This window comes from Panthera leo, chromosome C1 (assembly GCF_018350215.1).
Source record: "Panthera leo isolate Ple1 chromosome C1, P.leo_Ple1_pat1.1, whole genome shotgun sequence".
Lineage (NCBI taxonomy): Eukaryota > Metazoa > Chordata > Mammalia > Carnivora > Felidae > Panthera > Panthera leo.
The window spans coordinates 168,936,441-168,962,401 of NC_056686.1; the positions used below are offsets into that span (position 1 = coordinate 168,936,441).

Genomic DNA, 25,961 nt, shown 5'->3' on the forward strand with positions numbered 1-25,961 from the left:
CTCAAGGCTTGTACTAAATGGTAGATAAGCTTTGTAATATTTAGAAAAGCAATTAGACGACCAGAGGCTTCATACAGCTTCCAAAGAAGATATGTATTTTATATCCACATTGTATTTCAGAATTAAAATATGCCCTTTAAGAGCTTTTTGCTATGACATGGAAATTTATCAGGGAATCACATTTAAAATAAAAGTTCAGTCAAATGTCATATATCTGATGACTAGATACGTTTTTATGTTTTAATTGGGTGATTTGGCACTGTGGAGCCAGAGTCTCAGAGGTGACACGGATTGTACCAATTACTCTTAATTCATTTAGTTGACACTCTCTAGGTCTGCACCTTAATTCGATGTTCTTTGCTTTTTTATTACTCTCAACTGTTACCTTATCCACATGGTTCTTCTTCACACAGCTTTCCTTTCCACTGTGCTTCTGCTCCGCCCCACAGAGATGTAGTAGAAAGAAAAAGGGGTTGTTGGTGACAGAGAGACCTGGAAGCAAATCCAGTCTGGAGTCCACCACTTGGGACCTGCATGGCCTAAATGAGGCTGTTTCTCTGAAACTTGATTTCCCTACTCAGGTCAATACACACTTTGCTGGATTATTGAGAATTAGAGATAATATGTGTTAAGTGTTTACACAGGGGCTGCTCATAGAAAATAGGCAATGAACATGAGCTTTGCTATTATTTGTTAAGTAAGTATCAACTCATGTGCAAGCTGTTCTAAGTCTTCTTAGAAGCCCTGAAGATGGATGCAATTTTTACCCTCCTTAATATCCACAGGTGCATTTTACTTGCACCTGGTTACTTTTCTGTGTGGCATTTTGGTTATTTATGTGTATGAATTATCTCTGCTATAAGATATAAAGTTTATAGAGAAAAGATTCAGGTTTCCAGATTCCTATATGCAACATGCATCTAGCCAGGAGCTTGTAAATAATAAATGTTCAATGAATTCTTCTATTAAAGAAAGAGCAAAAATCATTTTCTGACAGAACATATCAAAACTCACATCTATCCGGTATTCCTGATTTCTCCAACTTTTCAATGCCCCACCAAATTGAATTATATCAGACACCAAATGTTTCACAATATTTTCCCTCAAGTATGATTTATTTAACAATCATATGTAATAGGAAATACAGAGAACTACAGTAGAATAAAAACACAAGAATTGTAGCTTGTCAAGTTAAAAATTAAAACAGCTACTGGTTAAATAAAAAGGCGCATGAAATTGTTGAATATATGTTGTGGAGCTGAGGATAAAAATGCAAAGCAGGACATCCAAGATGCAGCGGCCTGACTCATTGACCCTCTCACCCATCCCTGGTGTTTGCAGGGGGATGGGCACTAGTAACCTCCACGCCCACTCCCTCTAGTCAGCACTAGTTAGTAGCCCTCTTGGAAGAAAAGAAAGAACAAGGGAAGTGAACAGGGGAGGAAAAGGAGGGAATGGAGAAAGGAGGGGAGATTAGAAAAGGAAAAAGCGTATCAACAGCGTGACAATTCTTCTGAAGTGGAGCGTGTTTTCTCCACTCCCTCTGGAAATTCAGTCACAGTGCTTTATAAGTTAAATAACCTGGGAAATTAGGTGAAAGCCCATATACAGACACTGATGAATTCATTATATTTCTCAATTTTTGTTTTCGTAACAAAGCCTATAGATCTTATCAATAGAAACAAAATAGACAAGTTTCCTATGACAATTGAGAAGCGATGTTTCAATTTACTTCTCCCTGGAGAGATTCTCTAGCTTTCCCGAAAGACAACTGGCTCAAATAAGAACAAAAGTAATTACACTTCCCAGATAGTCAGATTCTATTTTAAATGCAGAATATTTTCTAGCTGGTAAATAGCTACTTTTAAAAAGACTTTGAAAGCAGTAGTTATAATGTCTTCATAAATAGAAATAAAAAGTCCATTTTTTTAAAAGACAAAAAGTCACCATGATGTACATATCTATAAATTTCCCCCAACATATCATCGTAGATCAATTTGTACTGCTTACATTTAAAATATCAATTGCATTATAATGTCTATGATACAATTCAGTTATTTAGCTCAGTTCTACACAAGATTCAGGTGAAACAAAAATTAAGGACCTTATTCACAGAACATTTAAAAGCATTTTATGCACAGTCTATGCATAAATATATCTTAAATTAGAATGATGCATACCTAATATGCATATAGAATATGGCTTACACATTAAAGGAGATCTAAGTTGTGGGTTATAAAATCCCACCACTCAGACTTAAAAGCTTCTGATTCTATCAATTTCTAAAATATTGCTTAGCATCATGGAACCCAGGAAAAAAAGCAGGTGCAACAGAAAACTCATTGGATGGATGGACCCTCCTTCACTTTATTCTTTAATTGATGGCTACTCTTGTTTTTTTCCATTCAGTTTCTACCTTTCACAAAGACAGATTCATCGCAGGATCATCGACGTGTTCGCACAGTGAAAAGTTACAACACCTAATTGTGCTTGACTTTTCTTGTCAGGTAATAACAAATAAAAGTAGTTCTTCAGTTTGGAGCAAAGGAAGGGCTCTGCACATGCTCAGGCAAAACATGACAAGGAAGCAGAGTCTCTAAGAATTGCAGTTCGTTTCTTGTAGGAAAATTATAAAGTCACACCCAATACTATTATCTTATTATCTGTACAGAAAAGTGTGGGCTTCCATCTTCATAGATATTTTTGAGTACAGACACACACACACACACACACACACACACACACACACACTTCTTGTCACTTATCCCTTGGCCTGTAATATATTTTGTTGTGTCCTAATGGGATCAACACCCCAGAAGGCAAATTCCATTCTGAGCACTAACATCTGTTTCCAAAAATGGCTGGAGGTTCTTGTTATCCCAGAGCGTAGGTAATGTGTGACTTGCATTGTGATGACGCCCGTGTGGGTGACGTATCAGTGCTCTGAAACCACAGAGATGGAGGCAAGTTGGTCCAGTGCTTCCAGGGACAGGTTTCACTGCAGTTTCCCAGCTTGACAGTTACAACGAAGTGGTCATTAGGTTGTGGGACCAGGGTAAAGCTCCAGTGTCATCATGGGGCTTCAACCACAGCTTCTGAACAGCTCCACCCCTCATGCTGTTCCCATGTATTTAAAAGAGAGACAATCTAGCCTGTTCTTCAGAGCCACAAAAAAATTTTTGCCCCTAATTTTGTTTTGCTTTCCTTTTACTTAAAACCTTGAAATATTTGTAATTACACAACTCTGCATAAAACAATACATATGAAAGTTAATTTTAAAAATGCCTCATCTTTTGCACATGTATCACATAGTCACCTATACTATTACCGGTTCAAAGTGATGACAATTTTAAACTATCCAACTTTTGTCTTAAAAATTTCCTTAACTTGATTGAAAAAGCTGGATGAAAACAACCAACACATTTCCTCCAAGACTGTCTTTTGGAGGAAAGACAATGGCAGAAGCACTGACCAAGAAAAATGGCAACTTTGAATGTGTTTGTTTGGCCAGAGTTACTAGCTCAGAATTTATGTTCTTCTTATTAGTTCCTTATATAGGAGTCCATTAAAATGGCTGGATCCACGTGTGTGTTGAAAAGGAGAACATCGCTTTGTGGAAAGTTGAGGATTTAGGATGTTTTTGTCCCGTTCTCATTATCCTGAAATAAAATCTAAATGAAAATGAAGATCATGTTTTAGTCATATACATGCATCAATTACTGTGTGGTAATATCACATTGGGCTTCATATACCTTGTCAGAAATAAAGGATTTATCAGTATATAATATATATTTGTTTTATACCCATTGGAATTCCTGTTATTTCGTGTGTGTGTGTGTGTGTGTGTGTGTGTGTGTGTGTGTATGTTTTATTTCTTTAATTCCAGCAAAAATTTGGATTCCTTGGGTCAGAAGTCACAAACTCAAGTAGCTAAAAACAAGCCTGGAAGGCAGTATAAATGAGGTAAGTGGGCCTGTATGAATGTGAAACCAGTAGAGTCACAAGGACTGTGGTGAACTAATGAGCGTAAGTCCTGCTTAAAGATATTCAAAAAGATATTTCAAATCAGTGTGGAAGTCAAACAAAGCAAATGCAAAACTAAATCTAGACCACAACACATTAGGTTCTGACCTCTTCTTGGATAGTACTCTCAACATTAAAGGGAACACTTCCCTCCCAATGAGTACCAAATCTGATATTGGTTTGCTTTTGAAGTGCCAGAAACCTCTGATATATCCTTCAAAGAAGACAGTATAATAAATTATATGTCCACACCTTTTAAAATCTTTTGAAATAATAAAGCAGCAATGCATTGTACATCCAATTCCAATCTCATTCACTTGAATTAACAAAATCATTTTCAAAAAGTAAGCAAAACAAAATAGTTTTGTGGATAGAAATTTCTTAGAAATAGTAGCGAAGTTATACAACAGTGTTACAAGTAGATTTCAAAGGTTGATTTCTTGCTCTAAGTGTAGTGTTGCACATTGATTTATGGGGCTTCATCATGGTGCACGTTGAATTAGACGTGTTTCCTGGGAAAGTATCTCATACTGGGGCCCACACACTGAGAATGCAGCAGGCAATGGCTCTCAGAGATATAGCCAGGCTTCCATAAGATCTAAATTTTCCATGATGGCTGCCAGTGAAAGAGTAGCTATAGGTCACAAAGAAGGTGTGGTTAATATGCAAACTAGGAGCCTGTAGGCAAAATCTGACCTTCACACATATTTATTTTGGTCTACATAGTGTTTCAAAAAGTTTTTGAGTCAACATTAAAAATGGAAAGATTTTTTCCTAATTAGTGCATGGTGAAAATATGTTGGATGCAAAGACTGGCTAGCTGCAGCCTTTAGTCAGGTGTGCTGTGCCCTTTCTAGAAGTTTCCAAGGCTGACCACTGCTCTCACCTTCCAGACAGTGGGCCTGAGTCATAGTTATCAGTTGTCACCACTCCTGTTGGTTTTTTACTTCCCTTATATTAGAGACCTGCCTATTTCTTGAAGGCATATAAATTTCACCTATTGAAGGCCATGATTTCTGGAAGACTGTGCTCCAAAGGCAGAGTTTTCTCCAATTGAGAGGAAAACTACAGGATTTAGTTAGTGCTGATGGAAAAAAAAAATGTCTAACAGCTTGCCTGAGTTTAAATACCACTGTTTAGTTTGAGTGGGTCTCAAATCTTTCCAGCTTTGGAGCCTTTTTAGTTGAAAAACAAAAAAAGAGGCTTCAGTAACTTCCAGTTGAATCCCATTGAAGTCTTTTACTGATGAGATGCCAGAATTTTATAGATAATTTTTTTTTTTGCCTGAGACATCTTCACAGCTTAAATAGTCAGCTTTACAAATGTACTGGTGACCTGTGTTTCCTACACACAATTTTTGGAAAATGTTCATAAATATTCCAGTTCCATATCATAAATACATAAGAAATGCTGATTTTTAACTTTTTTCTTTTGAAGCTACTTAGTGTGCACTGGTCATCGAGTAGGAATGAAGACTCTTGCTTAATTTTGTTTCACTCAGTTTTCTAATGGAATTTATTTGACAGAAACCTTTTTGTACTTACAACATCTATAAATACTCCACTGAATTTAGTTTTTCCTAAAACATACTTTGAGGGTATGTTGTATGTCATCAGAACTTAAGGACTCTTCTGAAACAGCTGTGAGCTCTAAAGTAATAAATTTATAGTTTGGATGGAGGGATGAAAAGAAATTGCTGTAGCTAATATGAGACAATATGTTAAAATTGTTAAATGTAGACATACATCGGTTTTAGTTGCTGAACACCCACTTTGTGGGCTTGATATCTACCCAAGCTTCATATGTAAAATAGGAATCACAACCACCGACTCTGAAATTGTTAAGAGAACTAAGTGAGATACTATATATGTAAGATGTTGATCACAGTGACGGACACTTGATAGTTGGTATTAAGGAAACTGTTATCAAGAAAAGACAGTCTTACAACCAACTCAAGAATACTGAGAGATAAATCATCTTAAAATCTAACCACAGTTTAACTCTTTCATATCTAAAGCAACATGTGAGGAGCTACTGATAACATTTCAACGACTTGGTATATGGCACTCAGCATTTTCTCTCTTGCGGCCATCACCCCCAAGAACAGGACTCATTATAGCACGTGGGGTTTGTTTCTTACTTAAAAAGTAAAAGGAAACACTAAGACATCTCCACTATAATTACACAACCTTCCCTTCTAACAGCTTGCACTTCCTCTGTAGGCCCAAGACAATGGTTCTCAACTATAGTGTACAGAATTACCAACAGACGGGATTATTAAAAATTCAGATTTCCAAGGCATCATTCCCAGAGTTATAATTCAATCTATGATTTAGTAGATCAAAATCAGACCCCAGAAGCTGAATTAAAAAAACACTGATGCAAATGTCTATAGATTTTAGCAAATATTGATGTCTGTTTCATAATATGTACTTGCCTTGTTATCACCCAATGTGAACATTCATATTTCCTACGTGAAGTAGGAAGAGAAATCAGGATTAAACCTCTCCACAGCCTCCAGATTATTAATTTAAAGGATTAAAAGGTCTCACTAAGTATAATTTTTATTGATGAACAAATTAAATTCTTTGAAAAAATAAATATTTAAGATTTTGCTTCAGAAAACAGGAGAAACTTTTTCTTTTTAAAGATTCCAGGAGGGCATTGAAATAAGGTAACTTTGCCTCTAATGATATCTACAAGCCATTCATTTCAAAAATTATGTTTCTTGCCTAAAAAATAAAATTACCTCTCATGTTTAACATGACAGAAGCCTTTAAGGTATTGCAAACCTATGAGTGTGTATCAGCATGTTTTTCCTCAGCATTTACTAGGTCTTCTGAGTTCTTATGAAGATCAGGTTCACCTAAAACACAAGCAAACAGATGAACGGAAACAAAATAAGCCTGTGGAAAAAAAACCTCATGAAGTCAGGAATCTGAAGCAAATAGTGAGTGTTGAAGACTCCATTTTGCAATGGGTTTTGTGGCACATTTCTCCACGGTTACCAAACACGTTCTTTTCAGACTGTGCATTTAAAGAGCACAGCAGGTCACACTGTGGTAGTTACACAACGTCATGAAGTTGTAGTTTAATCTGGTAATACAGAACTGAAACTCATGAGACATGCTTAAACATCTACTAAGTCAAACATAAAAATTGTGCATGTTTTTTTCTTGATATTTTTAAATCAAAACATGTTGTTTCAAACAACCCTTCTACTGATCAGTGTCCTTTACCATACATGGCTTAGTTGCTAAGAATTTGAACACATGACTATTACAGAATAGTAATTTTTAAGATAAGACATGATCTGCCAAAACAAACTAATGGAATTTACAGTCTCTGAATCACTCACCATTTATATATACCTTGAAGAAAAAAATTAACATGGAAAATATGCCAACATTTCTAAAGAGGTTGCCTAGAATCTAATCTATCAAAAATAAAAACATAAAGCAGAAATGTACAGATAAAAGAGTCTTATTATATGGAAAAGAAAGTAAATAAAATAACCAATTTCAATTTTGAGCCAATTACTCAAAATACCTTAATATTCAGGAAATAGTCATATATGATGGCATGTTCTTTCTATTTGAACTTAGATAAAAAATATACTAACAAGTTAAGCATCACACCAGTTATCTTTGAGATAATTCCTTTTATATATACTGTAAGACTGTGTCATCTCAGTTGCAACAGATTTTTTATTGAGGTTATAAAATTAATGAACATATAAGACTTATGGGGTGTTTTCATGAAGCAAAATTATTTTGTCTCCTGCTTTCTTTTTAAAACACTCAAAAAGGGAAAGTTATCTTCTGTCCCAGGATGAAATTTTCAGGTAGTGTCATGACTTTTGCAATCATTCTTGCATAATATAAACATTGCCTGATCACGTGAAGTCGCCCAAGTCTTAACCAACATTAGAAAGTCTTGTCACCTATATTGCACATCAATCTTAAAACAAAGATCAAACAAAGATCATAGAAGATCCCTTTCCAACCTTGAGTTTGTGGCAGAGTCCAGAAATGGTGTGCGTTTGGGGACACATGGTTGGTATTTCTTTCTGGGTCATTCTTCCCCAATTGGCCACCTTAACTCCTGAGCTGGAGCAAGCGAGAGAAAGGGCTGAGAGGAAAAGCCAAGCTCCTACTCGACCAGCACACTGTAGGATGGCTCCACACTCACTAGACCTGGCAGGTGTTGAAAACTAATTCTTCTATGAGCACATTCATGGGCTCTTCAGGGACTCTTTGCCAGGGACCATGGCTGGAGACATTTCACCACCTTGCAATGGGCACATGAAACTCTGGTTATTTACAATGTTGACAGCCCCCTGGAAATTTATAGTTGCATCTTTAGCTTCCGTGTGCTAAGGTCCTTTCATCCTTCCAAATAGGGATGGGCCACATCTGAATCACATGAAACACTCACGAAGCAACTGTTGCCATAAATTACTTGAGGAAAGACTGAAACCTACATAGATTCCCCTCATTTGGCTCATCTGTCACCAGCTAACCCTTTAGATCTCATGTTTAAACGAAACTCCATTCCCAATATCTCCTGAGGGTCCTGGTGCAGCTCTCTTCTCTTGATTTGATGTAGAGGGAAGCATTTCTACACCTCTCCCAATAGCTGATAGCTTGTTAAAGAAATTCTACTCGCAAATCCTTTTTCAACCATTAACAACCTGACCCTTTCATTTGTTTGAGTTGGGTAAGGATTATAAGCATCCTATAATTGGCTTTGAATCTTCTTTGAAATTCCTATCTCACAGGTTTTATTTCTGACATTTTAGACTCATGGCTTAAACTTCTGATTTAGTATTCTGTTACTTAGGACTAAATTAGAACAGAACAGAATGAAAAGAACAGGCTGAATTAAAAGAGGAATATAAGTAATTCTCTGGTTCTCAAAATTTTGAGAAAAACTTTTACAATGGGCAAAAAACACTAAGGAAAAGGAACTTACCAGTAATGAAAGTGGATATGGAACAAAATCACCAAATGGTAACAATACAGCAATTACAAGCTAAAATTCTTGTTAAAACCAGTCTATATGTATTCTAACATGAATGTGTTGTTATATTATTTGTTTATTAAATCATATGTGATCTAGGTAACAAAGAGTATAAATTAATGAGTAAGAATGACAAATTTTATTATTATTAATAATAACATTAACAGCAGCAGCAAAAAGAGTAGTTAACATTTAGGGAATATTTACTCTGTGCTAAGCACTATGCTAAATGCTTCATACATTTTATCATTTAATCTCCCCAACAATTTTTATTACCCAAGTTTATATATCAGCTAAGGAGCAGAGCTAGGCATTCAACCCCAGAGTCATGTACTTCACTACTAAACCAAAGGGTTTGGTTGCACAGTGCTAACTCCCAGACCCAAAGGGGCAAATTTCTATTGGATTTGAAAGAGTGAAAGCATTCCTTGTTGCCTAAACAACAATGGCAAAGGTTCAAGTTGAGAAGTGTAAACATGCTATTTTTCATCTTCCTGCTCTGACAAGCTATTAGGATTCAAAATTCAGTTCTTCAGAGATGAATAATTTGATAGCAAGAATTGTGAGAAGCATTTTCTAAAGAATAAAACTCTTTTTACTGCCACTCTGTGTAGTAAAACCTACAGTAGGAGACAGACTAAGAAGGACTCAGATGCCAAATCCTATATTCAGGGGAATTTCAAAGCAAAGTGCTGCAAGAAAGAATCAAATGTTTTCTTGCTATACCATGGAGGAGAGATAATAGAGATTTGTGACTCCAGGAGCAATGAGAAAGTATTCAATTTAAAATTCAACACAAATATGTGACTGAGGTGCCTATTCTTAAAAAACCAAAAGTTGTAAATTAGTGAAAACCCTATTATAATTTTTGTCTTGATGATTTCCAACTCTCCACCCTGCAACACTATAGTCAACCATCCACTGTAGATGTTAAGGATCTCAAATTGCACTGTTTTCCCTGCATATTCATCCACACCAAGAGCAATGAATTGTTTCTAAAGACTGCAAACATCACAAGTTTCCTAATTTTTAGTGTTTATGATCCAATTCTTTAGTGAAGAGAAGACTGTTTTTGTATGAGTTTCCATCTAGAGAAGAGTCAGGAAAGCGTATGTCCTTTGATTCTGTTCTTCATTTTTCCCATGGAGACAAAAACCACTTGAATCTACGTCAAGCTGAATACATAATTATCAGCAATTAGATACCTGCTAAGAAAGCATATTCGGCAAATATTGGTGGTATGCATATTCCAAAATTCTAGGAGTCTTTAGATGTCCCTGATAATAGACTATAAACATTATTTGACAAATTTGTAGACTGGTTGAATTGGGGATACCAAAACCCCAAACAAGTAATTTTTTCCTCCATCTTACTTAGCTTTAAGTCATAAGTCTTAGAGGGCTTAGTTGGTAGCTATCTTGATTAAGGTTCAAAAATCAGCCAAAATAGAAATCAGTCTCACATATCTAGCTATCCTTTAACCTGGGATGAAAAAGGCTAGTGTTCTTTAAAAATGCCTTCCATGCTACTTTCTTTCCTCTCCTATGTACATGCTCCTATCTAACTTAGGCTGGCTATGATGAGAGGCTATTTGAAAGGATGTGTGAAGAGTGTCTCATCTACTTGTAGTTTTTTTTTCTTTAAGTAGTAGTGAAATAAATTGCTTCTCTTGGTCATAATGCAAATTGCTCCTATTAAAGTACACTTATAAATTGTAAATACATGCTTTAAAATAAAAGCACTTTAAGCAATTAGTCACACAGCACTTTATTGATCCACAACATTTAGCTAGAATTGTGGGGAGTAGTACGATCTCTAATCTATAAAGACTCATATAACAGGATTAGCCTCATGATGGAGATGAATTTATTTAAAATAAATCATAGGTGCTTTATCATTTCTACATTACTAATGCCAAAACTATTATCTTATTCTTGTTGAATTCCTTTGATGAGATTTCTATTTCTTACCAATGTCTCTGGGTTTTTTTTAATCAGCAGACTTGCTCCGCATATGTTATAGAAGCCTAGCCCAAGATGGAAGGATGGGAACGTAGGACTCTTCTGAACGAATCCCACGTCCAGAGTAATGAGTTTATTGTACTGAATTCTTTACTTCCACAAAAATTTCCTGATACAAATAAAAATTAGTCAAAGCTTCCAAGCTTACTCACTACCAATTGTCTTGCTAAAGAATGGGCCTAGGTTGGGTTTTGAAGAGGTTATGGAAATGAAGTTTGAACATCAGATTTTTTGTTTTCACCATTTCTTCTTGAAGGCTTATATTTTAAACTTTAACTGAAGAGATCTCTTGGATTATTTTTTATTTTCCTTATTTTTTCATAATTTCTTCATAGAAATTAAATATATGTAAAAAAAGATACAAAATTTCAGCTATAAATCTTTTTTTGCATGATTTCTAGGAAATCCCTAGATTCCTATAGTTAACAAGGGAACATTATATTAGCCAAACCATGAGCAAGAGTCCCAGAAGGAGTAAACTCAGAATTGAAGAATAATTCATCTAAACTCAGGCATACTTTGAGGAGTAAAAATATTAATGTTAATAGATTCTTTTAGGAAAGAAGTGAATTGCTGTAAACTAAGTTTGTTGGGTTAGCTAAAATCTTCTTCTTCTTCTTCTTCTTCTTCTTCTTCTTCTTCTTCTTCTTCTTCATTTTTGGGGCCTTTAGGTCTGCAGGATACTTAAAAAAAAATTTTTTTTCTTAAAAGGTTATATGCCAAGAAAAAATAAAGGCAAGTAACTTAAGTGGCAGAATCCTCAACAGAAAGTATTTAGATAAAGTTTGTTCATGTTCAGCTTTTCCAATTGGGCCACTATACCCACCATTCAGAATAAGCCACTTCATTCCTTCACTCACTCCTGCAGAAAACTGGTTGAATTTGAGACATACTTTGGAGAGATACTCTATAGATAATTTTGATGGATTAATTAATAATGGAAAGGTGAGGGGCATCTGGGTGGCTCAGTCAATTACATGTCTTTGGTTCAGGTGTTGATCTCATGGTATGTGAGTTTGAGCCCTGCTTCGAGCTTTGTGCTGACAGCTTGGAGCCTGGAGCCTGCTTCAGATTCTGTGTTTCCCTCTCTCTCTGCCTCTCCCCCACTCATGCTCTGTCTCTCTCTCAAAAATAAATAAACAAAAGTTACAGAGAGGGAAGGAGGCAAACCATAAGAGACTCTTAAATACTGAGAACAAACTGAGGGTTGATGGGGGTTGGGGGGAGGGGAAAGTGGGTGATGGGCATTGAGGAGGGCACCTGTTGGGATGAGCACTGGGTGTTGTATGGAAACCAATTAGACAATAAATTTCATATAAAAATAAATAAATAAACATTAAAATAAAAAAAATGGAAAGGTAATAGAAGAGTCAAGATCAAATCACCATACATCAATTCACTTGATATTTTAAAAAAGATTTTACTTTTAAGCAATCTATACACCCAGTGTGGGACTTGAACTCACAACCCTGAGATCAAGAGTTGTATGCGCTACCTACTGAGTCATCCACTTGATTGATGGAATTGATCCACTGCATATTTTCTCATGAGTTACGCTTTATCTCATATCAAATTGTTATGATCAAGCAGTGTTTTCCCATAATATACTTCTTTAAGGAAGCCTTCTATAAGATCTCCATGTAGTTTGGAGGCACATATATGAGCCCAGGAGAGTAATAACAATTACTGTAGAAAACACTAAGTTCTAAATACTTTATATGTATAAACTCATCTAATCTTCACAATAGCTCTTGAGATAGACATAAGTTTTCTGATCCTCACTTTAAAAACTGCAAATTGAAACAGAGAGATTAAGTAACTTGCTCAAGGTTACATAGCAAGTAAGTGATGGGACCAGAATTGAATAGATAGTCGAGGCCCAGAGTTCTAGATCCTAACTGTACACTATGCAGCTTTCCTGGGTATAGTTTATTTAATAGCCGCTATGTTTTTGTGTTTCCTTAGTATGAGTTTATGCCTTATCTTTGAAATTAAATATCATGGTAAATTATAGCCTTTTTTTCCAAAGGCAGAGACAGAGAATAAGAATAAAAAAATGTCTTCGTGAAAATATGTTCTTCAATATTAAACACAAGGACAGTCTCAGCTAACTAATTAATTGGGGTGTTCCCACTAGTCAACTACAATTAACCATTAGGTCAACTGTTAAGGAATCACAGTAAAGAAAGTATATAAGAGCAGTTTTAAAAAACAACAGGTTTTTCAGGGTGGAAATAACTGGGCTAATCTGACAAATGGAATTATATATTGTACAAGTCATTCTCAAATCCCCCCCCGAAAAAACAGTATATGAAGCCATTTTACTCTTGCTGTTCACTCCTACTATAATGCAAACACTTTTCAAAAATATCTGTCCCTTAAAATTTTTATCAGTCATGTTTATTTAATGGCAGAGAACTATTAAGACATTTGTTCAGAAAAATGGTAGAATTAATTAAAAAACACAATGAGTTTATGGAAGTCACATTACCTTTATATTACCTAAATACTTGATGTTTTAGAAAAGGGACATCAAAGTGAAAATACAAGCTTTATTGCAGATGACACAGTGATTAGATGCTCAAAGAAAATTTATTGACACTCAACATATTATCTCAGTAAGGAGAAATGCTACAAAATGTCATTTAAACCAATATTTGAAAGCATGAAGATGCTGGGGTAGCCATAGCAGTTGAACTATGTCAACCAAAGAATTTGTAGCTTTTATTTATGTGGTTAGTGATGCCACTTGTGCAATCTGCAAAAAAACAGGTTCTTTTTCTCTCACAGGGCCAGGTAAATTTCCAGCAGTGGAATGAAATCTCCAAGTCTTTTGGTCACATTAGAGCTGCCACCATATGTGAGGTATTGTTTAAGGATGTTTACTGATCAGGAAAAGTTAATGCTTTGAATTGATTTTTGCTTCTGAAAAAAAAGGATACTCATTTAAAAAACCTTGAGACAATATTATCTAAGAGTTGGAATAATTAAACTGTACCTTAGCATTTATAATTATCCATGTTTGTAGGAATTGTGGAAAAATTAAGAAGATAAATATAATTGATATTTTTTCTTAATTTTCAATATATTTTACTTTTGCTCCTAAAACCTTTTGTGACTTTTGCATTCATCAGTTGTGATACTCAAATGATTCTTTTTTCGTTTACTTTTTTTTAGTTTTTTAATTTTTTTTAATTATATATATATATAGAGAGAGAGAGTCAGAGCATGAGTAGGGGAGGGGCAGAGAGAGAGGGAGACACAGAATCCTGAAACAGGCTCCAGGCTCTGAGCTGTCAGCACAGAGCCCAACATGGGGCTCGAACCCATGAACTGCGAGATCATGACCTGAGTTGAAGTCAGACATTGAACTGACTGAGCCACCCAGCCCCCCCCCCCACCTTTTTTTCTATTTCAACTTTTTTTTTTTCACCATTTGATTTATTGCCTAAAAAGCTGGGGTTCTAAAGGAGCTCAATTCTAGTTGATTTCAAGTAGAGCAGATACCCTCCGAATCTAATAAGAAGCTATCTTGAAGGACATTAATATTGTCTACTAACAAATAGTATACAAGTATTAGGATATAGGACTATATTATATAAAGAAATAATATGGAATCTGTGACTTATTTTAAAAATAAAAAATATAATTATACTTCCTTTTCTTTTATCTTCTTCCTAGTAATGTATTTTAATAATCCTAACAAAAAATCAAATTCTTTGAAGAAATAGAGTTAGAGGGACCAATGCCCTTATGTAGGTAATAACTTAACTTTCAGGTACAACTGCATTCTATCAATCCTTAATCTACTGAGAAAGCATTGAGAAAATCATTAAGCTTTTCTTATGTGTGTATCTCATAAGTTATGGTCATGTACAATATAATCCTATTTTTTATAATTTAATATAAATATCATAAGAAATTTCCTTAACTCAGAAACATTTGGTAAGCTCATAAACACTATGACAAAGTATAGGAAGACATTTTGGGCTGAATATGGGTTTCAGAACAATTCTTAACTCATTGGAGGTTAAGTTTCTTCCCTTTACTATTTATAAGACTTTATATTGACTATGTCTCTAGTTTAGGAGAGTTATAGAAATATATTTTTAAGGAAAAGAATATCGTACACTGAAAACATATACTGAAACATAGACACTGACATAGGACTTATATTTATTCATTTGTATATAAATGCAGCATAAACTGTGTATGAACCAATATATGTCCTAAATTCTGAGTGATCCAACTAAAATGATGGTAAAGCCAGAATTAGCTGAAATTGTTAAGCATAACAATGAAATAGTGCTCAAGAAAGAAAAACAAATGCTTTGTAATACTCACTAAGGACCATCAGAGTGCCCTTAACAAAACAAAAAGAACAAGAGGCGTGCCTTGGATGGAGAGGATCAGTGGAACCGTCTGGAAATAACTTCTTATATCCTGACTACATCCAACTATGGATAAAATCTCAAAGTTGCCCCAAGATAAATCGGCTTCATTTCCAAATTAAGTAAAGAGCACATCATACCACTTGTGCTCCTACCAATACAGATCTCACCTCTGCTTGTAGTATCCCAGTACCCAGGTGAAACCATTTCTTCATCATCCCTGAGCCAGCTCATAATCACTAGAGATGCAAGCCTGCTCCTTCCACCTTCCTTCTAACTTCTATTGTCCATGTAAATACAAGCGGAGAGTTCACACACTCTTCAACAATATCACTTTAAAGTGCCCCTAAGTTCTGCTACCGTTTGGTAACGGTTAGTTTGGTAACGGTTCTGTTACCGTTTCTCTATCAACTAACAGGTTGGGCAAGACTTCTGCTCTGGAAGAAAATTTAGAAAATGTAAATAAACCAACCTGTCACAACCAGCTTCTAGAGGATGATCTAGAAACTATCCAGAAGGTTACTGGCTTTGATTTGAGATGAATGAAGCACAAATCCCAGTCTTTTCCAAAACTAAGTGTATGGATTTAGACAATTTAAGTTCTCTGAGCCACAGTTTTATCAGAGTACAACTCCTACCTTGTGAGGTTGCTGTAATAAATGTATAAATGACCCATGGGAAGGTAAATAATGTAAAATTTCACTCCCAAATTCATAATTTCCAACATTTTAAAACAAAAATGTCTATGGGATATAAGTACACATTTGAAAGCTCATGGGATCAGTTGTGTTGAGATAAAAATTATGCTACTCTGGGGTAAGTTTTCACAAAAAGTTGTTACTTCTTTCTGGATTTACTACTGTCATGATACTATTTTCTGTGTATTATATGAAACTGAAAAGGAATGAGGAAGATCCATATGTAATATGTGTACAAACCTGTAATTTGGACAATTTACATGCCCCTCACAGACCTCAGTTTTCACATTGGTAAAATGGTGATAGTACCTAAATCACAGGGCTGTTTGGGGCGCCTGGGTGGCTCAGTCTGTTAAGCATCTGACTTCAGTTCAGGTCATGATCTCACGGTTTATGGGTTTGAGCCCCACATCAAACTCTATGCTGACAGCTCAGAGCCTGGAGCCTGCTTCAGATTCTGTCTTCCTCTCTCTCTGTCCCTCTCCCACTTGCCTTCTGTCTGTCTCTCTCTCTCTCAAAAAAAAAAAATAACATTAAAAAAAATTTAAAAAAAAAGAACTCAGTATATTGTCTGGCAAATAAATGTGTACTTAGTAGGAAAGGAATCTGCATTCTCTTTAGCATTAATACCAACATGATTACAAAAATCACTTACCATATATACTGTAATATACAATATTGCATTTTAAGATATTTCAAATATAAAGAACAAATATAAAGTTTAATAATGAACCTATCAATATATTAAAATGTCATGTTAATCATAATGTAAATTTTATCTTTCAAAAATTTTAATACTTTCCCATCATTTTTAAATATTTCCTTATTTCTGGTGGGAAAATCTTTCAATTTTGTGTTTTAATTTTTCAAGCAATATTACAAGACCTATTTTGGAAAACTTTTTGTTTCCTGTTGAGAAATCTATGACATTTTCTAGCAAAATTGATTTTAAATGAAACTGTTTGACTAAAATATTATATATTCAATACATTTCAAATAAATTATAAAATGTGCAAAGATAAGAAAATATTTAACTTATTAGTAACTCATATGATGATCTGCTGGTTACAAAGGAAGGCATAGATACAGTGATTAAGGTTTTAAAAAATGTCCTGATGCTGATAGGAAATAAAGCTTTTTATAGGAATGCTAATGAAGTTGAAGCCTCTAACTGAACCATGGTCATCTGAGACATGCCTAGGCATGTGTGAAGAACTATAGATATCATTTTAGACCGATAGTCAGGCTTTTGTTTTGTTGAATGGGTTCTTTTGAGGCCAGAACTAAACTGTTCTGTGCAACTGAGGGAGTTTTAGTGGCAGAGAGGGGAAAGAGAGGAGCTGAGGTCGTGAATCAAGAGCAATATAAGACTAAAGGTTTTGGAGACAGAACAGAGGTGAGTGGTGACAAAGTGATTTATCTTTTGCTCAGAAGTATAATGTTAAGACAACAAAGCTTTCAATGTGCTTGGAATTTGGAATTATTGGGAGAATATGACAAAGTCTATATTGCACAAAGTAAAATTAGAGCAAGTGAATAGTTTTTGGGTGTCTGAAAACATTGCAAGTATAGACATTGTGCAGTGGACTTTTGGGGAATACCCCCACATTTAGTTTCCCTTTTTCCATTTATCAGTTGTTTTTTTCTCTTTCGAGATCTTTTAGCTAACAAAAAATATATGGTACAACATAGTGGGTAATGTCATTTCAGTTATAGGGACTCACCACTAAAATCAGAGTTTTATGAAATGGAGTCAATTCTCCTCTACCCAACAGTGACCAAGTTTTTACCTGGCCTTGAGCAGGAACTAGAGATCTAAAGCTGAATATCCCATGAATTCTGTTCTCCAAAAAAACTACCAGCTTGTGTTTGGCACATAGTAGACCTAGGTAAATATTTTTGTAGTGACTTCATTAGTAGTTCTCAACTTCTTGTCAGGTTCCATTAAAGCAACTTCTTGCTTTAATATGTGCGACACATTCTAATCACAATATCTTATAATATGCAGTGGTTCTCATGTGGAGAGATGGTGTACACCCCCCAAAAGGGAATCTTGGAATCTCCTTGAGGCATGTACAATTGGAAACACATCCTGAAGCTCCTCTTATTCCCTCTCTTACTCCCAACACTGATTTTGGGAGGTCTCTTTTGAATGCATTTTTCTCTTCACATTTAGAGAATGCAAGTCTGCATATGATAAATTCCCAACTGGAGTATAAATAACACAGCTATGCTTACATAACTAAGTAACAGGCTTCTTGGAGAAGGTGATTTAATGCAGTTTTGGAAGATAAGTAGGATTTTTTAAATGTTTTATTTATTTTTGAAAGAGAAAAAGAGCATGAACAGGAGAGGGGCAGAGAGAGAGGGAGAGATAGAATTCCAAGTGGGCTCCACACTGTCAGCGCAGAGCCTGTCATGGGGCTAGAACTCACGAACTGAGAGATCATGACTTGAGCTGAGATCAAGAGTTAGACACTTAACCAACTGAATCACCCAGGTGCCCCAAGAGAGGTAGGATTTTAATGAGCAAAGTGCAAGAGGGGACCAAAGGAGTACATTCCATGAGGAAGAAAGAACAAGGGTTAAAGTAGAAAGAAAGTCCACTGACTTTCCTAGTAGTAGAAGGCAAATGTTCCAGAGGAGATGTGTGACCCAAGACACAGATATTTTAAGGGATATCATTATCAAGGTACACACTGCTGTTTCCTGTGTACAGCCTGCCAGGGTGAAGCTGGCTCAGATTCTAATCTGTACTTGGCTTGTCTTGATCATGAAGTGATTAAGTTCCCTGCTCTCCCCCTCCATGTCCTCTGCATTCATTTCAATGCACAAAAGTGTTCTGTTTTGACCTACCTCTGTAAACTGGAGATAAGCCATATTGAACTTTAACTTTTTTTTTTTTTTTTTTTAGAGAGAGCAAGAGGGAGTGAAAGAGAGCACAAGCAGGGGGAAAGGGGCAGAAGGAGAGAAGGAATATTAATCTTAAGCCCAACGCAGGGCTCCATCCCACGACCCTGGGATCATGACCTGAACCAAAATGAATAGTTGGATAATCAACCAACTGAGCCACCTAGGGACCCCACATATCAGACTTTTAAAAAATAAAATAGCCCAGAAGATGCTAATGTGCTGCCAGGGTTGAAGACTATTGGGTTCTGCCATTACAATAATTGAATGAGTGAATGAATAAGCACATACTCACTGTTCAAACTGTTATGTAAGCTCTTCTAGGCTTAAGTAACTTTGGTGAGTACCACCTCTTAAAACTTCATAATTCTGATCTTCCAAATGTTCCATTCTAGCAAATGCAAACTCCTGCTCTATTGTACTGATAATATAATATAAAATGTCAGCTAAAGAGATTAAGTTGAAAACAGGAATAAAATAAATGTATAATACAGAATTTAATTTACTAATAATTTTAAATATACAATTTAAAAATTACTGGTAGGATCTCATTTAAACTGCTGTTAATTGCATTTTTAAACCATGATTAGAAAAAAAAATGAGAGCGAGCTCTAGTTTTTATTTGAAAGGTTTTGCTTCCCTCTGTTTGATTAATTGTCCCTTCTGAGCTCTAAACAATATGCATGTATTTTCTCAAAAAGATGCTTGGGTTTAGTCCTGGGAGTTTGAAAGTTGTAATTTTGTTTACATGATGAGTTTTGATTGATTAAAAAGATAATGGGAAGGAATAACTAAAACATTTTAAGAACAAATATTTAGAAACATAAACCTTTAAAGTAACTCAATACAAAATAATATGAACATGTTTTTGTTGTTTAAAAACAATCTATTTTTATTTTCTCTAAGCAGCAGATGCAGAAGAGTTAGGAACACTATTAAGTACTGATAGAGATTGCTGGCAAATAAGAAAAAAAAAGGGGAGGGCCAGAACTTTAGTAGAGATCTATGGGACAAAGTGCAGCGAAATATCACAGAGTGATATAGACATCTGGGAGGGAAAGTGCCGCTATGTGGCTGGTTTGGGTGTGATGCTTAACAATCAGGTCTCAGAAGCATTAGGAGAAAAGGAGGAGAGATCAAGCAAAAGGGGGATGGCAAAGCTTTGGTGGCCTACAGTGGCCAAACCCGGGGGTCACGTGTCAGAGGTAGAAGATGGAAGGAGCAGGAAGTAGACAGGAGGGGGTATGTCTAGAGAGATGAGAAAGAAGAAGTTAAGCAAGGTAGCCATCCCATGGTCACATTAGGAACTTTGATGCCACCTAAGAAGAAAAAGGAAATCAAGAACCCTCAATTGAATAGGCTTACTCTAATTCAACTAAAACATTTGAATGACAAGCTTATGTTTTCTTTAAACATGTAGCATGGAGATTTCAGCTAGAAACAAGCTCATGTTTTCTTTAAACATGTAGCATGGAGATTTCAGCTAGAAACTGTATTTGGTCACAGAAAAGTAAAAGAAGTTACATTATTTGTGAACCTGATATGGACTAAGAAATTGATATGTACTATAAATATATTACTTAAAAGACTTAACTACTGGGGCGCCTGGGTGGCTCAGTCAGTTAAGCGTCCGACTTCAGCTCAGGTCATGATCTCGCGGTTTGTGAGTTCAAGCCCCACGTCGGGCTCTGTGCTGACAGCTCAGAACCTGGAGCCTGTTTCAGATTCTGTATCTCCCTCTCTCTCTGACCCTCCCCCATTCATGCTCTGTCTCTCTCTGTCTCAAAAATAAATAAACGTTAAAAAAAATTTAAAAGACTTAACTACTTAATATTTAAAAAAATCTGCATAGTATTTAGATACATTTTTTTTTCTGCCTCATGTTTCTATCAAGATCCCCAAATTCCCTGGTGAGACAGATAACAGCTATTTACCTCATCATGGATAAAGCTCAAAAAATATGGCATTGGGTAGAAAGATATTCATTAAAGAATGTGTACCACGTGATTTCATTTACACTAAGTTTTAAAACATGAAAAACTAAATTATGTATTGTTTAAGGTTACAGAAAGAGGAATAACAGCTAAAAAACTAAAAAAAACTAAAACAAACAAAAAAAGAAATAATTATCATGAAATTCATAGTATTGATTAGATCATGGTAGGGAAAGAGGGAAAACATGATTTAAAAAGGACTTGGAACTTCTAGGGATGGTAATATATTTCTTGGCCTAGATGGTAGGTTTTCTCCCTCTGTCCCTTCTTTTCTCTTTCCTTCCTCTCTTCATTGCCATTTTCTCTCTCTCCTTCTCTCTCTCTCTCTCTCTTCCTCTCTCCCCATGTCTCTCTATTTCTCTCCTCCTTTCTTTCAATGCTTAATTGTTTGAGGTCCTACTTTGTGATAGTCACTGTGCTAAGAGCTTAAGAAACATCAGTGATCGACATAAACATCTTTATTCTCATGAACCTTATTCTGAGTGAAGGAAGACAGAAAACAAAAATTAAGCATAGTAAGTCAATTATTTATAGGTTAGACAGTGATCTGTGAAGTGTCATGGGAAAGTAGTTGAGAAGGGATCAGAGGTCAAGGGAGGAACCTGGGGGGAATTTGAAATGTTTGCCAGAGGAGGCCTTCCTGACAAGTGACAACTGGAGCTAGATTGGAAAGTAGAGAGGAGGCAGTCACGTGGTGTTTGGAGGAAGCGTGTTTCTAACAAAGACATGCTGGTACAAAGCACTTAAAGCAGGAACGTATCTGATGTGTTGAAAGAAAGAAGACAAAAGGACAGTGTAGTTGCACTGGAGCTAGTGAGAGAGAGAAAGAGAAATGGGAATTGAATCAGCAAGATAAAGGAGGCAGAGCAGATGTGGATCATATAAAGCCTTATGGGCAGCAAAATGCTACTCCAACCTGTACAGGCTCCTATAACCTGATTGTTGCATTTTAGGAACTTTGTAAGTTGGTTGTTAAACCTAGTCATTCTTAAAAATAAAATTATAGGGGCTTACAATTAAATAAATTGTATTAAAAGTAAAGGTGATAAGTGTTTAAAAATCATTTCCTAATTATTTTGACCCATTTTTTCATTATCTATGTCTTCAGGTTAATTATAGCTACCAAATCTGTATGATGCAAACATCTCATGTGCACCTCTTTTCCCAGTTCCCATGTTCAGAGACTTTATACTGACAGCTTGAAACTGGCCATGGTAGGAATATTTACACCATGGATGTCATCAAACTTTATGAATCAGAGCTTGATTTATTGTTTCATTGTTGTCTAAAGTGCTGGAGATAAAAAAAATAGAGATTAAGTTTAAAAGTGTGTCATGTCGGGGCGCCTGGGTGGCTCAGTCGGTTAAGCGTCCGACTTTGGCTCAGGTCATGATCTCACGGTCTGTGGGTTCGAGCCCCGCGTCGGGCTCTGTGCTGACAGCTTAGAGCCTGGAGCCTACTTCGGATTCTGTGTCTCCGTCTCTCTCTCTGACCCTGCCGCTTTCATGCTCTGTCTCCATCTCAAAAATAAATAAAAATTAAAAAAAAAAAAAAAAAAAAAAAGTGTGTCATGTCTAAAACTGCTACATTATAAATAGCACAGAAGAAATTTGAGGAAATTTTTTCCAGTATTCAAAAATCATTATCCACTCAAGTGACCAAGAAGTCATTTGTATTTTTGATGAACAAGTGAAGTTGACATATGCCTTCTATGTTTTTTAAGTTTTGACATATGTTTTTTATACTTTCATCTTACTCCTTGATATAAATGCAAATATCAATGTTCTTACCTGAACAACTTATGTTTGTCAGTTGCAACCATAAGTTGACCATAGACACAGAGTTTGGTAAAAATCAACTAAGGCATTCTGTGAAAACCAATCACCTATACAGAGTTTACAACAAAGGCTACTGCATATTTTATTACTACTCTTAAACATGTGTTACACTTCCTTTATGTGTAAAATATATGAGAAACCACATGTGTATGTGTGTGTGTATACTTTTTTGCGCCAGTTGTTAAACTTGCCAGCATACTATTACCTGTAGGCCACTGTAAGGATTGCCCATACTGTATTATTGACTTATAAATAGTACATATATGTTTTTATATATTTTTGTGGCATATTTCACAATATTTTTTTAAAAAACTAAACATTAAACAACTTAAATAGTGCTCTATGACTATTAAGAAAATTGAATCAGCAGAAAAAAATTATCCCACAGAGAAAGCAGCAGGCTCACATAGTTTTTAAAAGTAAATTCTGCCGAACATTCAATGCCAATTTAAGGCTCACAAACTCTCAAGAATTTAAAAACTCCAACTTATTTTCTGAGGTTAACCTCAATACCAGAAGTATAAGTATTAGAAAGGAAAATTGCAGGCTCACCTCACTCATATAGATTTTTTAAGTCAGCCAAAGTAACACATAAATTTTAAAAAGTTATTACATTACAATTAAGTTGGGTCTAATCAAGGAATACAAGGTGATTCACCATTAGAAAATCTCTTAATTCATTATATGAACTAATTAAAAAGAAAAATCATATGAATTATTTAAAAAGCCACAGAAAAGACATTTGATAAAACTAAATGTTTCATTTAAAATATATTTTCTTAACAAATTATTTATGGAAATGTAATTAACCTCATAAAGAGAAGATCAAAATAAAATTAAGAAATATCACACTTTATTGCTGAAACATTGAATATTTTTCCTTTTGAATTCAGAGACAACCTAAATGCTCTCACCATTTCCATTTCAGATGCTTCTGGATAAACTTGCTAATGCAACTGATTCAAGAAAAACAATCATTAGAGATATACATTTGGGAGAGAAAAAAACTGTCATTATTTGCAGAAGATCAGTTTTCAAAAGAAAATTGTATTTTTATACAGCAGCAAGAAACAGCCACTTGGAACAGCAACAAAAATATAAAATACTGATGGAAAATCCAACAAAATACATTCAAACTTTTGAAATAAATTATTATTAATTATAAATATTGATTACTTGATATATAATATGCTTAATGTAATGCCGGGCATCTAATAACGCTAACAAGTATTTTCCATGACCATTATTATTATTATGAAGGAAACGTATACTTTCTGAGAAACATGAAAGAAGATATATAAGATATATATGAATAGGAAGACTTGATATCAACGATGACAATTCTTTCCAAAATATCAAAGTAATTCTGACCAAAATCCTACTTGTTTTCTTTTTTTTTGGTGGAACTTATGAGCCACTAAAAGCAGCTACAAAAGCAGGTGTGAAAGGTTTAAATGAATAATATCATACCGAACATATTCTATGACCGTAGAGCAATTACATAGGAAGTCCCCAAAAGAAACTAGAAAACACTTGTGTATTTGCAAGTTTTAATACATATTCTAAAATGTCTTATTTGCCTTAAGCTAGCTCGAGGTTTCCTTCTGGTTCTAAATAGCTATTAATCATAGGGCGCCTGGGTGGCTCAGTAGGTTAAGCATCCGACTTTGGCTCAGGTCATGATATCACGGTTCATGAGTTTGAGTCCCGTGTCGGGCTCTGTGCTGACAGCTCAGAGCCCGGAGCCTTCTTCAGATTCTGTGTCTCCCTCTCTCTGCTCCTCCCCCATTCACACACACACTCTCTCTCTCTCTCAAAAATAAATAAAAGCATTAAAAAAATTAAAATAAAATAAATAGCTGTTAATCATTCATAATGCAAATCTCATGGCGTCTCAGTTCCCACATTGCCTCCTTTTCTCACTTGTTAATCGTCTTTAAGCCTAGTGTTTTGGGATTTGAATCTATATCAAATAAATCAGAAAATTACCCAGTACAGTAAGAAACATATTGTATTCCATTCCAGTATGACCCCACTCCCCACCCCACACTCCCAGTTCCATTCTGGGATGTAATTTGTTTTTGTCAAAGACACATTTTCTTTGAGAAGATCAGAAGCAGATCTGGGATTAGTTTGCAGTTTTTGTTCCAATTAAGGTGGACTTGGTGGATCTGGTTCAGTTTGTAATTTTTGGTTCTAAACACAAACCAAACCATCAAGTGGCTTACCAAAGTAACTCTTTTGCCTTGAAGGAGAACCAATATTAATGTTTGCCATTTGGGGGCTACTCTAAAGAGACATGCTTCTCTAACAATTCCAGGCATGAAGCTAAGCCACTCTTCCATTTCAGCTTGTGACACAGGATGGCAGGTCACCAACAAAAACAAGGTACATTTATCTGTTCCTTTAGAATTGTTACATTTCTTTGCTGCCTATGGTTTCCTTGCTTGCTAATTGCGGGCATCTGTCACCAACAGCCACCAGTAGAGGCAAATGTGCTCTTTTTTGTTGTTCCCCCCCCCCCCCACCCCCACCTGCCCTCCTCACTTTCTTAGGTGCCTTGCTCTCAGAACTGCATCATAGACCTTCAAGTCTCTGGAACATAAATGGGAATTGGGAATGTCGGCTTCTTCATGGGGGTGGATATTACGTGCCCAATAATCACATTTATTGAGGATACGGAAAGTTACGTGGTTTGCCTGAAACTTTATAGGTAGAAATAAAAGCAGAGAGCAACTTTTCTCACTATTTCCCTCCACTTGTGTCACTAGGAGGTTAGCCACAGGCCCTCTTAAATCTCTTGTCTTCTCTGTAAGTAGTGCAGAAAAAGGAAAGACTTTAGATGCTGAGGAATGCTGAGAAATAGATAATGAAGATATTTTCCTCACTCCAAATGGGTAAGTTTTAACCAAAACCAAAATAGTTTGGAATGGAGGAAAGCATTTTTTACTTTTTAACTTCTATCTCTTACTTTTTGAAAAGGAATGTATTTACATATAACATTCTTAGATGCCCCCAGATCCTTAATAGGAGGCTTCCTGAGTGAAATTACTGTTTTAAAAAG

The 25,961-nt window shown here is 35.5% G+C and overlaps 1 protein-coding gene across 14 annotated transcripts in view; it reads right to left on the minus strand.

Moving 5' to 3' along the window:
- Positions 1-1,074: 1,074 nt before the first annotated feature.
- Positions 1,075-25,961, minus strand: part of PDE1A (phosphodiesterase 1A) — a 329,446-nt gene continuing 304,559 nt past the window's right edge. For 11 of the 14 annotated variants that reach the window (XM_042949325.1, XM_042949323.1, XM_042949321.1 and 8 more), the window contains one exon: positions 6,714-6,889. In XM_042949325.1, the coding sequence (XP_042805259.1) occupies positions 6,816-6,889 (74 nt within the window). In that variant the 3' untranslated portion in view covers positions 6,714-6,815. Of the gene's footprint in view, positions 3,672-4,570; positions 4,658-6,713; positions 6,890-13,751; positions 13,992-25,961 lie in introns of those variants that run through there. The other 3 variants (XM_042949318.1, XM_042949319.1, XM_042949322.1) reach the window with 3 other exon arrangements.